Source organism: Schistocerca gregaria, chromosome X (genome assembly GCF_023897955.1).
Source record: "Schistocerca gregaria isolate iqSchGreg1 chromosome X, iqSchGreg1.2, whole genome shotgun sequence".
Taxonomy (NCBI): Eukaryota; Metazoa; Arthropoda; class Insecta; order Orthoptera; family Acrididae; genus Schistocerca; species Schistocerca gregaria.
In genome coordinates, this window is record NC_064931.1 from 288,716,779 (window position 1) to 288,735,379 (window position 18,601).

Below are 18,601 nucleotides of genomic sequence, written 5' to 3' on the forward strand. Positions count from 1 at the left end.
ACATTCCTGCCAAGTCCTCCTGTAGTGTAGCAGAAGGAACACACACCTTCTCTTAGCCCTATTACACAGCCTAGTTCAAACACAGCGAGGTGCTGATATGCCGTCTTTGTCCTCTTAAAGGCTTTCTTCGCCAACATCAACTCACCACGTCCTATCGCAAAGGTAACTAATTCTCACAAGCGTTACGGCGTGTATTTAAAGCAAACCTGATTTTAAACCTCATAGTCTAACTACGAGCGCCTCTCTTTTGTGACTGATACGAAATGTGAATAGCTATCATCTTTCATGTGCAGAAACACGCCCTCCATCTTTCGTTTATGTCGTACAACTCCTTGTTGGTGGTGCGACTTTTTTCCGTCAGTGTGCTTAATGAAATAATGATGGTAGCAACTGTTCAGCTCTTTATCTCCGTGTCAAGTGCTGTTAGTCTCCTCACATGAAAATAACTACGAATATATAACGAGCTTTAAAACCCAATGACGTCACATGTATTGTTCCACATTGCTTTGTAGATGTTGAGGAACTGCGCTTTCTTTGAGATAAAACGTTAGTACTGTGTCCCTGCACAGGTTTCTGCATGAGATTCCATTCAAAGGTACATTGTTCTGTAAACTATGTATGTTGCTATTTTGCCGACCAGCCATTACAATACTTATCTCACTTTACACACTAATAACAAGTTTGAGTAGCTGTTGTAAAATTTTCTGAGAACTAGACAGTTTATTAGAATAATAACGCGCATACGTTTTTACGTGCAACCGTAAAAATCTGTCCAAGGCCGCAGCCGCTACTCCAGCTGCCGGTCCTCTTATTGGCTGCGAGAAACGTGACGTCACTAGCGGCAGACAAGAGGAGCTACTGCATTTCCAGAGCCTGTGAGGACGCTAGTGACGCGTCTGCCGCTTCGGGGCGAGTGGTGCGCATAATCTTCAGTCTTCGTTGACATTTGTGCTTGACCATAGTCTTCATTTTTTTGTTTGTAGACGCTCCTTTTCTAACATCCCAAGACGATGATTCTTATGTGGCGTTTGCTGATCGTCGCCAACGGGTTGTGTAGTAAGTGTTTTCACTTAAAAAAGTGTAAACGCAACCTTTTAATCTAAGGCTGTGAATAGCTGTCGCCTTTATCTTTGCTTGCGTATTACTGTGCTAAGGTAAACGTACCCATGATGGGCATATGTGAAGACTCAATCTGATTAGACGAAGTAAAAGGATAGCTGAGAGGGGGATGTTATTTCAGTATGTAATCTATAGTGAGGACGAAAAAAATGTCTAACCATATCCATGCTTAACAAGAATTGCCCCACTGTCCATTCTGTGATGACTACTTGTTCGTTATTAGTAGTCTCAAGGAACACGAAAGGATGTAGCAGAATGCTGGAAAGTAACTGGGTAGCCGTAAATACAGTAAATGTTTCTCTGATAATTTAAGGTAATTCTTATAATACAATTTCTGTTTACTGTGGCTCTTTCTTGATGTATCCCTTTGAGATTGCTGTTTCATATTCAACAGCGCTATGAATTCACTACCTTGATGCCTGTGTCACATTTTTTTCTCACGGAACTATATGACCACTGTAATAGGAGGTCAACAGATAATACTGTAGAATCGAAAGATAAACACATAAATAAAATAAATCATCAGAATAACAGATATTGGGGAGACTGAACCAGCATACATTTATTATGAACCGATTTGAATCCTACCATCACTAAGTAGCAAATGTCTAGCATTCACAAAGACGATTATGTGCAAATAATGTAAGCAATGAACGCTAAGTACTTACGAGGGCGTGCTGAAAAGTAATACCTCCAAACTTTTATGTAAGACTCTTAGATATTTTTAAATAAAACAAACATTGTTAACATTCTACACCTTTATTCTTCCTGTCTACATATTTATTTCTCAACATAGTCACCCTGGCAATGGGCACATTTCCCCCAACGAGAGATCAGTTTGTTGACACCGTAATTGCACAATGTTTGACTTTGTGGCCGGAGTCACAACCTCACCTCTGCGGCACCAGCTTCATCACTGTCGGAGTGTAATACTCGAAGGTATTCTCTAAGTGTTAGAAGTAGATGAAAATCTGGCCGGACCAAGTTCGGGCTACGTGGAGGATGATCGATGACAGTGAACCCAAGGCCTCGTATCGTTGCAGATATCTACATCTACATCTACATCTGACTCCACAAGCCACCTAACTATGTATGGCGGATGATACTTCTGGTGCTAGTAACTGATTCCCCGTTCTCGTTGTGGTCACTTCCCAGGATGTATGTGGGAGGAAGTAATACGTTAGTCCAACTCTTCCCAGAAAGTAATCTTTCGAGGTTTAAATAGTGAACTTCTCTGTTATCCACAACGCGTCTCTTCTAACGCGTGCCACAGTAGTTTGTTGACAATCACTGTAACGCTCTCGTGCCAACTAAACCAACCCATGACGACACACGCCACTCTTCGTTGGATCTTCTCTATTCTTCTATCTGGTAAGAATCCCATATTTATGAAAAATATTCAAGAACCGGTCGAACAAGCGCCGTACAAGCCACATCATTCGTGGATGAGTTACATTCCCTTAGATTCTTCCTATGAAGAATAAAGATGTAAAATGCTAATAACTTTTGATTTATTTAAAAAGCTTGAAGAGTTTTCATATAAAAAATTTGCAGACCTTACTTTTCAGCACTCTCACGTGTATTAGTGCAAAATGCTTTTGCTTTCTTGTCATCACAGTAGACAGGAAATAATATAGTCACAGCCCCTAAGTAGTAAATATGCGGAAATTAGTAGCAATACAGTTTGTGTATTATAATATAATGTGTATTATTGCTTGGCACTGTTTTGGTACCTATTTATTCTGCTTACTATGGTTTAATACTCAATCCTTCCACTGAGATTAGATGGCTACATATTATGTGCATTATAAATATTAGGCCTGGGTACAACGTGCTGTAAATTTGGCTGACGTTTACGAAAGAATATGCAACACCACCTCGGCTACTGGCAAAATACTTTAATTTCCATCAATGGTTTCGTTCACTAGACAACTTCAGGTAACTGGTGCCTGTTCTGAGTGCTTTGGAGCACATGAAAACAGTCTTAGTAGCTTGTGGTTTTATGCTAAGCCCTCGGTGGAAACTTACACGTTGTGCTCGTGTGCTGATATGAACCCATTGTGCTATTCAGCAGAAGTTTCTGAGGATGGTTTCATCTGTAGAAACCTTATAGTAAAATCCTAGCAGCGTTCAACTGAGAAGGTTCAATGAATTTAAGCGTTAGTGTCAATTAAAATATTTCTTAATAGCAGCTGAGCGGTTATTTTACATGTGTATCTTAAAGCACAATGATCCATTCATCATATGAATAAACCTGACCTAACAATCACAAACGTGATGATTGGTCAGAAGCCGTAGAACAAGTACACTGGTGTTGTTATGCTCTTGGAAGTACGTCCTACTTATGTATTAGATATACTATTACTATGTTAGATTAAATGAAACTTTAAGATATTCAGATATATTAACAGCTATCAACGTTTGTCTTAATCACGCTTTAGCTACGCAGTTTTTATTTCAAAAATTGTGTACAGCCACAGCCTCTGCAGCGTTGTGCAGATTGTCGCGCTGTTAATGCGCAGTATGAAAATGGCTGAGGATGCTTTCTGTTTCGTAGTGAAACATGCGTGCGGAATATGGTTAAAAAGTGCCGAGAAATAGGCTGTTCTTTATGTTTTTCTTAAATTTATGGAGATAATCGGCTTTGAAATTTTATCACTCAACCAGCTGATACGTCAATTCTCATTGAAAGTGTAGCGCAGCATCTAAGGAAATGGAATGATACCCAAATACAAATTATGGTTCACTAGTTCGTATTTCCCCAGTGTCATTTTATTTCTCGTTCAATTTTAATTACCTACATCTCATAATAATAAAACTCATCATTATTTTTTATGAATAATGCACGTCTTCTTGTTTCTAATTACGTATTGGACGCAAAATTCCTGTTTCCATTTCAAATACAAATTCTTATCTATCGATGTTTTATGAAAGACTGTTCATAAAAGTTGCTTAAATTAAGGAAACATAACAACTGAATTTTTAAGGCAAAAATGAGAAACCAAATACTCTTTATTTGGACTATGTCCTTCGTTTTATACCAAAGGGATAGATAAGTATCATAGAAACATGAAAAACAATCATTTTCACAGTATCTAGCACATCATACAGGTGCCCCATTTTTACATTTGCTACTGCACCATTACAATATGAACTCAACAGAACTGATCTGGAGCCTAGTTGCGGGATTTGGTCCGAGAAGTAACAAGACTGTTAAGCTGCCAGACGTACAGGAACTAACGCACGCAGTTTTTTCACATGTCACTGCCGAATGCTGGCGGGTTACAGAGCTGCTCGTCATAAAAGAAGAAGAGAAAATACGGCGCCTGGTTGGCTTCGTGGATTCTGTTGTTGATAGGCTCGCTAGAATCGTAGCAGGTGACACTTCCACAACTGAAATGTATTTTTTTCGGATTCGGATAAGAAAGCAGCTAAGAGATTACCAGACGACTGACTGTCAGTGGCTTCAGTATTCAACAGTACAGTGAAATCCCTGCAGTATGCTTTTGCATTACACACAGCTCGTTCAGAAAAATTATCGTATGTTTAAGTTAGAAATTTTCGTCACTCTTGTTTGTAATTAGAATACTATGTCAGGTTAGAACGAGTGCATTTTATGCTTTCCGTCTGTCCACCTAAGAAGCGCGCGGTAGTGCTGGAGTTTTCCGAATATTATTTCATTCTCTTTAAAAATTAAATGACATTCGAAGCTATATTGTTTCACTGCTCGTCTCTATTTACATCTGAACTGCAACTGCTCATATCATTGCAGGGTAGTTGGACCATTGGCTGGCCAGTGCTGTCCAAGTTTAACGCGCCGTTAAAGTTGTTTTCCCGCATTATCGCTCAGTCAATGTGCTTGTAACACAACATAAAACGTATCCCTGTGACCGTACTTGATTCTACTGGTCACAGCGTGGCTTCCGTTCCACGTGAAACGAAATCCAATGAGATTCAAGAAAACGCGGAAGAATACATGGCGTAATGTTCACATCAGGTTTATTGTTATGATGAACAGAGTACAGCAACTGTGACAGCACAATACAGAACAAGTGGAATTCTGTTACCTATGAACATTTACATGCTCCGCTAGTGCGGCATATCTTGTCATTCTGGTTGCTCTTTCCTTTGTCAAGTTAGGGTAAAGTTCGAAGACGAGATTTTAATTTCACGGAAGTAAAATTTCACGATATCACTTTTATATAATTGACTGTCAAAATGTAAGAGGAGTGTGCATGGCATCCAGAACGTCACGGAATATATTGCGTATTGCTGCTTTCAGAAATCTAAGAACATTTTACTGCAGTGACACGTATCTATGGGAGGGAAGGGTATATGGGCTGCAATGGAATTGTAAAAAGAAGCAGATTGTGTGAATTTCATCACCAGGAAAAGTTCATGGTTTTACCCAGCAATACTGTTTTCCTGCAGCCTAATCGCTACTATTTAAAGTTTTTCGTTCTGTTAAAAACAAACAATTAATTTTTCGCTGATCAAAATCATATCTTCTCATCGTATCGTCATTGTCTAATCATAAACGCTTCTTACCCCGTCCTATAATTATCTTCGTCCCTCACGACAGACATTAGCAACATACGCTTCAAGGCAAGTACATAGATTCCCCCTCAACATTTTTACAATAAATTCGTATGGATGTTTTCCTTGTGCTAGAACTTGGAGCCGATGTGATAGTAGTGTCCACCCGTTCATACGATGGATGTTGTCAACGTTGTGATTTCATATCCGCTCTCATCCAAGGCAAATTCTTTGTTATTCTGTCTCGTCATAGTAGATGAATATAAGCCACTGATAAATAAGTGAAGCTCAGTTTAAACGTTCTACAAATAATTGTAGTTAAGAGCTCTTCATACAACAGTTCATGTCTACACCTACTACAATGACCAAAGTCTCTGAGCGGTTTTGTTGTCTTCAGTTTTCTAGGTTTCACTCTATTTTACATTAACGTCATTGAGAACGCTCCAGAGATGTTGTTGACCATCACCTGAAAACTGAAAACCGGTTTGATTTACATACAAATTAATAGAACTAGAAAATGATGTGTGATTTCTATCCTTAAATATGAACTTTTATCACGAAGTGATGGAAAAAAACATTAGTTATAATAAATTCAGGGTGAAAGAAAGAATGAAAGCAAAAATATTGAATTTTTTGTATTACGATTTGTGGTTCTAGATCGCAAGCACCGTAAACTATAACATCCTGTCATTTTCTCTTGATATGATTCAGCGTCTCCTGCGGCTCTCAGTCAGTATGTAATAAAAATTTGCCCACAATTGAAAAGATGGGGAAAGAAACAAGTTATGGTTCTGTAGGAGAAATTATCCTGTCATTGGCCTAACTGGTCTTAGAATAAAAAATATATCAATTACAGTAGTCGTCGAGCAGTGCATTCCAAGCCCTTAAAAATGATATACTTATTTGTATAAAATATTATTGACTTCTTTTTCTCTACTTTTTATGCATGAAGTGTTAAGAGAACAAAGTGAAACGTTCTTGGCCGGGCACGAAAATGGCGTTTGTATCATTGAAATTTTCATATATATATATATATATATATATATATATATATATATATATTGCATGTGTAGACACCTAGGAGATTGAAGCGTCGTCGAGCCAAAGGATGAGAGTCAAGAACAGAGAATAAAAAAGTCCATAAATCACATGTCAGTTTCCACGGAATTAATATGGTTTAATCTTACTTTAATAAGCTCAATATCATAATAGTAGTCCTTAGGGATGCAAGATGTGGTGATTAATTTCCATAGTATATTAGTTTCTCAAAACAGACATTTGAGGCCCGTAGGGATTGGCCGAGCTATGTTTCTGTTGGAGAAATAATTTAAAAACTCAAGAGTTCCATTGACATTCGTGAAGTTACACCAGCAGTTTCTTGAAAATGTATCTTGCATGGGAGACCCGCCATAGAATGGTCTCTGAAATAGTCGAAATTTCACTTGGAGAAAGAAGGGAAGAAACAATTATTTTGGTTTAGGTCCCAACACTCGACAGTTCCCGAAAAACATGGGTCAAACGTTTTATGTATTGCATCAGTGCGCATGCGTGATGTTATACGAAGCTCATTGGCAGCGCAGTGATTCAGAATATAGTTTCAGGTTTTTCAACTCGGTGATAAAATCCAAACTTATGTTGTTATTCTTTTTGCTTTGTTGTCGCGGGATTATGGGGCATAAATGTCGTCAATATTCTTGTGACGGAGAGGAATACAATGAAATGATGTACAAAAGAAATAAGCGTTACAAATCTTATTAAAATTCGATTTAACGATCACAAATCGTATATAACCTTATGTAACTAACAGTAATTGAAAATGGGAAACATAAATTCTAGTATATCAATTTTTAGTTTTGTTTTTGTTTTTATTCTTCAAGAGAACGAACGTATTCTCGAAGGTGATATCACAAAAGCATAAAAAATCAAAGCGCTTCCAGAAATGTTTGAAGTCACGTCGATTAAATAATTGGGCTTAACATTGCACAGCGATATGAAGTGGGAGAAGCATGTAATGGCAGTTGTGGGGAAGACGGGTAGTCGTCTTCGGTTCATTGGTAGAATTTTGGAAAGATGTGGTTCATCTGTAAAGGAGACCGCTTATAAAACACTAATACGACCTATTCTTGAGTGCTGCTCGAGCGTTTTGGATCTCTATCAGGACGGATTGAGGGAGGACATAGAAGCAATTCAGAGGTGGGCTGCTAGATTTGCTACTGGTAGGTTTGATCACCACGCGATTGTTACGGAAATGCTTCAGGAACTCGGGTGGGAGTCTCTGGAGGAAAGGAGGCGTTCTTTTCGTGAATCGCTACTGAGGAAATTTGGAGAACCAGCATTTGAGGCTGACTGCAGTACAATTTTACTGCCGCAAACTTATACTTCACGGAAAGGCCACAAAGATAAGATAAGAGAGATTATGGCTCGTACAGAGACATATAAGCAGTAATTTTTCCCTCGTTCTGTTTGGGAGTGGAACAGGGAGAGAAGATGCTAGTTGTGTTACGAGGTACCCTCCGCCACGCACCGTATGGTGGATTGCAGAGTATGTATGTACATGTAGCGGTTACATAAGCTACAACTACGTTCTTTTATGTGAAAAGTATTATGAAATGCCTATTCTTTACAGCTGCTAAATAGCTCGTGATATGGCGCTATTAATAAAATACAGCCCTAGACCAGTAATCAAATGCACGCTCGAGCTCTCAAGAAAATGCTTTGATGTGCTTTATTTGTCACGAAATCATCGCCAAATCTCGAGATACTCAGCAACATTAATGAGTTTACTGTTCCTAACGAAAATCCCACCAAACTATGTGACTGTGGCATATGTAACTTCACATTTTGCTGATGGTGCTTCCATTTTTAATGCTTCTATGGGGAACAAATTGATGGGACTCATCTGGCCATGCCACGGTTTGCAGTCGTCTCGAGTCCAACATGTATTGTCACGGGCCAAGGAGAGGCGCTACAGGCGATGTCGTGATGTTAGCAAATGCACTCCCGTCGGTCGTCTGCTGTCGTGCCCATTAACGCCAAATATCGCAGTACTGCCCAAACGGATACGTTCGTCGTACGTTCCACATTGATTTCTGCTGTTATTTCATGTAGTGTTGCTTGTCTGTTAACTGCTCACGTCCTTAAGAGAAGGCCGCCGGCCACTGCATTGTCCGTGGTGAGAGGTAATGGTTGAAACTTGGTAGTCATGGCACACTCTTGACACTGTGGATATCGGAATACTGACTTCCCTAACGATTTCCGAAATGAAATGGCCCATTCGTCTAGCTCCTACTACCATTCTACGTTCAAAGTCTGTTAACTCGCGTCGTGCGGCCATGATCACGTCGGAAACGTTTTCACTTGAATCATTGTACGTGATACTACTGTTATCTGTATATGTACATATCGCTATCGCATGACTTATGTCACCTCGGTGTAATATGATGTTATGTAAATTTGTATATATTGCCAGACCGTTTCCGAAATCTGTCCCGTAACAATGTCACTGATCTCACATACTTCCGTGACAACAGCCACACAGAAAATGTTAGGCTGGATTTGAGCACAGAGCACAAAAATTCGAAACTGTGCTCTTACCCACTGCGCTACCGACAACCTTGGTTTAACGTTGTGCGCACTAAAGGATAGAGTAGCGTCATAAATTAACTTCGATTTAGTCAGAATCTATTGAGAGTCGACACCTAAAATAAAACAAATTTCCTTTTATTTTCGTCTTTATTTCATCAAGTGAAATTTCGACTATGCCATAGAGCGATCTATGGCTGGTTACCCTCGTAAGATATAGTATCAGGAAACTGCAGTTGTAACTTTACAACTGTATATGGAACATGGCGCTTGCTCAGTATTTCCCTGCAAGAAACATAGCTGCGCCAATCCCTACGGATCCCCTGATGTTTATGTTGACAAATTAATAAGCAATCGAAATTAATTACCACATCCAGCACTCCTCAGGACTACACTGATGATATTACCCTTGTTAAAGTAAGAATAAACCGTATGTATTCCATAGAAACTAGCATGTTTGATATTATGTGATATGCGGCCTCTTTTATTCTCTCTTCTCTACTTCCATCCTGTAACTATATCGTTGTTCAGCTATTGGAAGAATTTGTAGGATGCTAGCTGGGGATTGCATCGCATGGGGATAATGATAATATACGGTGGCGGCCACTCCCCACTGCGGCCTCGTGTAACCAAAGTGTTTAATATGTCTCTAACAGATCTTTAGTTACACGTATTTGGCGTCTGTTAGCTGTATATGGGCAACTTTAAAACGGAATTACATACAGAGAAATGTTTCATCTATTTCAACAACCTGATTTGATCTAAATTCATTGCCTTACCAATGCTTAACTTTTCCAAAATTAGTATACAATGATGTAAAGAGTAAGATTTCTAGTCTCCATTTCTATTTGTCTTTCTGGTATTACCCTATTTATGTGACACTCAACTTTTTAGTCAAACGAGTGCCCATAAGCAACTGATTCAGAAGACATGTTGACGTAAGCAGGATCCGTCTTCAAAAAGCGCCATTTAACTTCTCTAATAATGACCAAGGTGAAATGAAATTACAATTTGCGTAGTTCACTGAGTCACATCCGACCACAACTGCCGTAATATTTAAAAGAGCAGAACAGTGTAATAACTGAACCTCTATAATTCTCATATGAATGTTGTGATAGCCTGGAGGTGTCGTTAGTCTGAAACAACACGGAAGTAAACTACGAGCTACATTCGCCAACTGTAGGATGCAGCGTAGAAATTCCGTCCCATGCGCATTCAGGGTAACGTCTTCGTGTTACTTTGGTTCCTCTCTGTATTAAATGCCTCAAATTGAAAAGTAAAGTCTTCAGGTGGTTTCGCTTTGACAAAACAACACCGACATTGTATTTCTTACTTTTCGTCTCTTTGGTTTTATAGAATGAATGACAGTCTTGGTTAAGGATGACATGGTGTCTAGGAAGCCTGCTTACTCGGTTCGCTAGACAAATATTCAAACAAATTGTATTAATGAGGTTTATTACAAAATGAAATTTATAATACTTAACTTTGGCAATTAGACAGATGTGTCGCAAGCAAAGGGCGACATACAAAATAAGAAATCTTCTTCAGCATAAACAGTCTCAAGTCTGTGCTACATAGAGAGCACAAGCGGATCGAATGGAGTTGACACTACTACACAAGTACCTAATCTTGAAGGTGCTATTGAACTGGGCCATGTCCAGTCGGTCACAGCGCTTATGTTCTGGTCGCTGCTGTCGCGTTGTCGTCCTGGACAGAGGTCTGGTCAGCATGCGATTGGCTCCCGTCATCTCACAGCCATCTTTGCTGTATCGTTCCTGAATGGCGTAAGGGCGCTTGACTTTACGCCGTAACAAATGACATATTTGGTACGTTACTGTCAGCAATTTTTATTCCTTGTTTCACACTGTCATCAACTCTGATTCTCCGTTCACTTTATCAGAGGCTCGAATCGACCTTGCACTGCAATGATTTACTTGTTTAATTATCTTCACGGCTTTTGATAACCATTTCGGTTATTACGAAAGATTTTCTGGCGTGGTTTGCTTTTGTTATTTTAAACTATGTTATTCACAGGCTTATGAAATTTGATTACAGAACGTGAACATCCATATACAGTGTGAAACGCCCCTTAGATCAATTATACAAGACTGGTCTATGTGAAACGTCCTCTTTGAACAATTATACACGGCTGTGCTTAAACTGACACACAATATCTTTAGCGCAACGCAATCTGACTTCCAAAAATCCCTACGAAATAATGGCCCTGACTATCATTAACCTATACGTTTCACAAATCACTTACCTCACAAAAATCTTCGTTACTCAAGCTACTGCAATGCAGCGAGCGCCACTACTGCCAGCTAAATAAAAGATTCAAACTACTGAAGGCACTAACTACTGATAGGCATAGTTAGCAAATGAAAGATTTTAATAGAGAACAAACAATGTATTTACCTCACTAGTCATAATATATATAGCAGTTCATGACACCAATTCTTACAAATTTCAGAACTCCGCCATCTCTCTCCCCACGTCCACCATTGCTGGCGGCTCACCTCCAACTGCGCAACGCTACCCGCTGTTAGCATCCAGCTGCCGCTGCCCAACACTACAATGGCAGACAACAATGCAAACCAGCCACAGACTGCACACGGCACAGCCAGTGATTTTTCATACAGAGCGACACGTGGTGTTGGCGTTACCAATAAAAATACTTAAACAGCCTACTTACATAGCCCCCATGCTCCCCACAAAAAAATTTACAAATTGTTTTGGGCAGTGGACAATACAGATTTGAAAATTTTTTTCATAATTACAATAACAAAGAAATGAAATGCACACACTTATTGATACAATGTTGGTCAAAGGCTAAAATTTTCTCACAGTCCATAAAGACAGTCCTGATCGTTCATCACAGTAAAATTGCAGTGTTTTTCTCTAAGTCTGAGCAATAAAAGAAATTGCACTTGGAAATAGTGGATTTCTAAGCAGTCTTGAAGAAGTAGTGTTGTCCTTCCAAAGGAAAGACAGTGCTGACTCTTGACATGCAGACAGGTAATGGGCCACAACAGAGCTAACCCACAGCAGAGTCAGTCGAAGTTGAAGACTATTGGTACTTAGGTCATCACAGAGCAGAGCCATTGTAGTCCTGGTAGAGATTAGGGTATTTGTGGGCCACTAGAGATGCAGACCCACTGCAGTCCTTGTAGAAATAATGATATTGGTGGGCCATCAAAGATGCAGACCCACTGTAGTCCTTGTAGAGATGGCCAGCATCCATCTGTTGCGACTGCGCAGGTGCACAATCACCATCGAAGAGTCTTGCAGAGAATACAGCAAGTCCATAAACCACCACTCGTGCACTCACAATTTTTTTATATGTCCTTAGAACCAGCAATGCTTTTATCCAGTCCCTTGCTGAATTATTAACACACGTTGAAACGCTATCAGTCCCTTCTTCTCACATATTGTCCATATACTATGAACAACAGAAACGTGTGCAGTGAAATGTAATTTACAAGTTACTTAATTTGATGAACTGGTGTCAATTAGAATTTTATAACATAAGAATACAATAACAAAGGTACAAAATATATCATTAAAGAACAAAACAATACAGATAACATTTGTAGTAGTACAGGCTTTACAAAAGAATCGAAATAGCAAATACATCAGTGTTACAAAAATTACGACATAAGTACATACACAAAAGATCAGAATAACTTTTGAAACATCAACTTCACACATGAGCATTAGAACAAAACAGAATAAATAATGTTTAAACATCTTTACGAAGTAAATAGCATGTTGTTAATGCAAATTATATTTGAGGATAACAGTATTTCTCATCATAGTGAATGTAGCTTAGTATTAGAAGAGAAAAAATTCTATGAAACACTACACAGAGACAGGAAGAAAACAAATACACAAGGGTACACAAACAAATAGTGGTATAATACAAGGAAAGGGCAGGGTTTGTTTTACTGCGGTATTTTGCAAACAAAACTTTCTTTACTTCTCGGAGATCTCCCTTCGTTCTTCATTATTTCCAAAAAGTCCTATCTATACCTGCTTTCTGTACTTTTCTCATATAACCTCTCAGTGCATTTCTTCAAATTCATCGCAACTCATTCTCTTATATAGGCTACCCCCTCTTAAGCTAACTTAAATCTACTGAGCTCAGATGTTTAACTAAGGGACGAGGCAATGCAGCAGCACAAAACAATTTACACAAACAGCAATGATAAAAAAAATGGAAATTGGCAAAAAAAGGCAGCAATATTACAACTAATATAAGGCAATGTGCAGCAAACAAGAAAAATAAATCAGTAATAAAATTGGCTTAACCTAGTAATACAAAGTGACATTCAGTAGCACTATGCATGGCAAACAGCAGCAGAAAATGCTATAACTTATACCTATACATGACAAAGCTCAAGCAGAAAAAATGTTACACTAAGGACAACAATGCAGATAAGGACAATGTCTATTCACATCTTAATGTCTATGCAATTAAAGTGGTGCACCCCAAAAATTTATTGTAAAAAAATATTACCATGTACTTGAAAAGACAATTCTGTATGCAATTTCTGTGAAGGGAAATGTCTTTTTGTGCTACTTCGCTTTTTTTTAAGTACATCATAAAGTTATTATTTACTGGATCTGTAGGCATAAAATATTTATATTAGTACATCCATAAAATTTATTTTAACCAATGCTTCAGTGCAGTTAGAAACTAGATATTAAACAAAATGAGTAAATAAATGCTTAAAGCAAGTCACATGGCATTTCTCTCAACTAGCAGGACAATAGCCATGAAATGTTTCTCGTCGTTTCATTAGGCATTTTAGTAAATATCATAAATTAAGAGCTCCACAGTGTAATCATTTGTTTTCAAGTTTGGGCGTGTAGTATTTGCGATGCTTTCTACAAAGGAATCTCAATAGCGAGGATAGTGACCTCTTTTTTTTTTCTCCACCTGTGCCTCTGACAGGCACACACTAATGGCTTTCTTTTGTCAGGTGGTTGTCGCGCAGCTGGGTGCCCACGACGCATTACATGCAGGTGGTCACTTAACTGTCTTATCGAAATATTTACGACACCAGTTTCCGCTACAGTGGCAGTCTCATATAAAAAAAATTCACAGGTCAAGAATTTGCGTTACAAATCTGTAGAAATAAAATCATTTAAACATAATTGTGTCCAAAAAATTTTCGCCAGCATAGTGATACATTCACGCATATACACTCATTTCATAACTCTTAAAGTACGATTCTCGGTTTCCAACATCCTTTTTCACAAATCAGAGTCCCTAACCACTACTCATTATTTCTTACCTTATTACACATATATATATTCGTCGACACTTCTTCAATATTTCATCATAACAGATACGTAGCATAACGAAATAAATCATATAGCATCAGCTTAAACATACCTCAGCAGCATAATTCACATCGTCGTCGTAATAATAACATCATAACACCTCCGTCAAATTCTCAAAATCTCCGTAGCTTCCTCCAATAATTTCAAAACCTAAACAAAATTCTCTACTCATGTCAAAAGTGTCATCTGCCTCAAACGTACTTTAAAAATCGTGATCCCATACCAAATACACCATTCAAAGCTCTCATAGTATCACAATGGTTCTGAAAAAATATGAACAGTTCACAAAGACAGACAAAATACAATTTCGTAAGTGTGAAGTTATCCAATGGTGTAATTACGTAAACATCTGTCACTGATGTAGTAAAGTAAATGTTTGTCTCTCTCAGTTAAATGATCAGATAGCTGTGTAATTTATGTGTTAGAGAAATATGGTACCGATGTGTAAAGTTGTATAAACAAATATCATATTAGCTAGGGCTCCTTGTGCTTGCCAAACACATGGTACACAAAGTAAGCGTGTACCCACCTGAGGAATAATGTAATTATATCCTCAGGTGTTACAGATTACAGCAATGGAATGAAATGTATCACGGAAAACTTTCTTTGTAATTCAAATATGTTGAAAAATGAATAGTTTAATGCGTGTCCTGTAGCGCTAAATGTGCGTCTTGCTGTAAGACAATCTCTGTGGAAGTGTCGTAGTTATCGTCCTACGAAAGCTAAGTTCTGCAGAAGTCAATGTACTTTCCTCATGATAAACAAAAGTGAAATGCTTTGCGTATAGATATCTTAGTTATTACGCTTATTGTCGTGATGAAGTAAGTACTGTACTGTACGTATTGTTGTGCTACAGAAAAGGCTGTCTCATTGTAGCTATACCACAAACGTTACTACTAAAACATGTTTTACTTTCCAGAAAAATTCAGAAAAACTGTGCAGATATTAAACAGATAAACTGCAAAAGCAACATTGTAAATTGTCACTCATTAGTAGCGTCGTGATAAAATCGTGTAGCTGTCACATAAACTAACCACTGTATCATCTGGTATCTCACAGAAAGTACTTTAAATCCAGAATGTATTTTCAAGTAAACCAAAATGTTGCATTAAAATCTCATTAGCAATACTGGTAAATGTTCTAAGTATGTGAGCCTTATAGTCGTTACGTAATCGTGCAACTAACAAGCAAGAATGTACACACGAAATAACACAGTGATGTCTGTTCACTATAACAATGCACTCGTAAATACTGTCTAAATATGTTCCATAGGTTCTAGACTGGATAGTGAACTTCAAAACATTGTTGCATGTTAACAGTTTCTAAGTGTGACAAAGCATACTAGAAATGTGAAGTGAAATGTTTTATGGCAAAGACAAAGTTAAAAAGCAGATTATCTTTCAATAAGCGGTTTTACATGTGAAATGTGGTGCAATCTTTTACCCTTTATAGTGCGCATACTTTCAACTTCAAAGCAATTATCATGTGGTATACGTCGCTAAAGAATGCTAAAATTGTTGTCAAGGTTAGCGTCTATGTTAATTTTCTCTGAGCCAGCCGGCGCACGTGGCTGCCGGCGGTGCGGGTCATTGTTTGTTTCTTTGTTGTCGCGCGTCGTTATTGGGATTAGGAGACCTAACTTCTAGAAATTAACCTTGCCGAGAGGGCCCTGCTCTGTTTGAATCCCGCCAGTTCTGATGCAATTCAGGTCTGTCGTTACGATCATATCGTCTGTCGTCATGTCGGTAATTTCTGTAATTAATTTCTTGTCGGTCACGTGGTGGAGAATTTCTCCCTGAATCGTAACTGCGCGCTGGAACGTTGCGTCTGAAGTTACTCCGTCTCCCTTGATAATAATAGTTCTGGTTACCATATTGTATGCTTCTATGGTTGTCTCTGTGATAGTCATTACTACGGAGAGGTGATCTTTCCCTGTAATTATTACTACTCTGCCAACGGTTGTCATACGGGTGGTGTCTGTTTTGGTCACGATTTGTGTTGTGAGAATAGCCTTGTCGTGTCCAGTTATTATTTCTTTCATCGCGGAATTGCGACGGATGTGACCTGTAATTGTTGTGTTCCTGTTTTCGCGTTCCGCGATTGTCAGTGTCAATTTCTAATTCTTGTAAGAGTCCCTGAAAAGCTTCAATGTCGTCTTTGCAACGGACTGCCAAAATAATATGCCGTAAATGTTCAGGCAAATTGATTAAGCAAATGCGCATGAGTTCTGACGGGCTGTATGGGTTTGAAAGATACTGATTCTTATGTAACATGTCTTCAAAATATTTCACAAGACTGGAAAATTCAGATTGTTCGAAATGTTTCATCATAATGATGCCATGTTTTACTCGGTCTTGTGTGGCTTGAGACCAATATGCTGAGAGGAAGGCGTGGTAAAATTCTCCTTCACTGTGGCAATCGTGAATGACCGATCGCATTCTTACAGCTGGTTCATTCTCTAAATAGCCACACATAAATTCTAATCTGTGCTCTAGTGACCAGTTGGGAGGAAAACAATGAGAGAATTGATGGAGCCACGCTTGTGGATGAATGTCGTTGCCAGAATTCTTAAATGTTTTGAATTTACGTGTAGTAATGAACAGCTTATAGTCAAAATCATCGTGTCGGCGGGTCGCATATCGGTCATTGTTACGTCGTGTCGGCGGTTCCATCTCAGAATTCGGTGTACCTTGCCAATTTCTTTCATAATTTCCGAAGTGCCCTGTGTTGTTATTTTGTGGCTTTTCCGTATTTCTAAGTCCCTCTTCGCGTGTTGGAGCGCGAGTGTCCTCTGAAATACGTAATTCTTGTATTACCTGTGTCAGCTGATCTTGTACTTCCCGGATTTCTCTTTGGTGTTGCGTATTAATTTGATTCTGATTTTGTTTGAATTTCCTAATTTGTTCGAACTCTTCTGTGTCATTAAAGACTACCGGTTTTGTGTCATTCAGATTATCATCTACCTTCGTAGATAAATTATTTAGCTGATCCGAAAGTTCAACTACTTTCTCTGATAATGAACTAATGTCCTCCATGTGTCTTTCTGAACCAATTTTCCGAGTATCTACTGTGTCCTTTAAGTTTTCTTGAGTTTTTGCAAGTTGCGTAACCGAATCGGTAGATGCAACTGAGTCAATTTTAGCTTGCAAGGTCTCATGATTTTCATGAACAATTGTTTGCAGTTCTTTTATGGCTGCTTCGTGATTCTGTAATGCATTTTCATGCCGCGAAAAAATAGGTTGGAAATGCTCACAAATTTGTGTTTTTACGTCATTACAGACTTTTTGACATTTCGATTCGATTTTATGTAATTCAGTAGTTAAATCTTCACGTGTTTGTTCAAGTGTGGTGTCTAACTTCCGAAGATTATGTTCCATTGTGTCCAACTGTTGCTGTGTTTGTCTCTGATTTTGTTCCATTGTGTCTAACTTTTGAAGATTATGTTCCATTGTGTCCAACTGTTGCTGTGTTTGTCTCTGATTTTGTTCCATTGTGTCTAACTTTTGAAGATTATGTTCCATTGTGTCCAACTGTTGCTGTGTTTGTCTCTGATTTTGTTCCATTGTGTCTAACTTTTGAAGATTTTGTCCCATTTGTTTCTGATTTTGTTCAAGCGTTGTGTCTAACTTTTGTAGCCTTTGTCCCATTTGTTGCATTAACTGTAATAACAGTGCACTGGTGTCTGAAACATGTTCCTCAGTGCTTTTCAGCAGTGCATTTGAACCCGCAATATTCGCATTTTGAAAAGCAGAAAATGTGTCTTGATTTATTTGAGAAAACGGTGAGGACGCAAAATCTGAATCTACAGTATTTGCAAGATTGTGTCCTGTCATTTCGGAATCCTGAGGCGAGCTGTTGCCGACCGATCGATCGATAACGCTTCCCTGTTCACTAATTGTTTCACTGCCTACACCATTATTTGCAACCCGCTCCATTTCCCTACACACAATTACCAAATTACTACTTTGAACATTTGTTAATTCATTACATGGTGGCGCTAACACACTGCTTTCGTCTT

At 38.5% G+C, this 18,601-nt stretch overlaps 1 protein-coding gene across 1 annotated transcript in view; it reads left to right on the top strand.

Moving 5' to 3' along the window:
• Window positions 1-925: 925 nt before the first annotated feature.
• LOC126299074 (uncharacterized) overlaps window positions 926-18,601 on the top strand; it is a 168,756-nt gene continuing 151,080 nt past the window's right edge. The window contains exon 1 of the mRNA XM_049990743.1: window positions 926-1,056. Coding sequence (XP_049846700.1) covers window positions 1,011-1,056 — 46 coding nt within the window. The 5' untranslated portion in view covers window positions 926-1,010. The remainder of the gene's footprint in view (window positions 1,057-18,601) is intronic.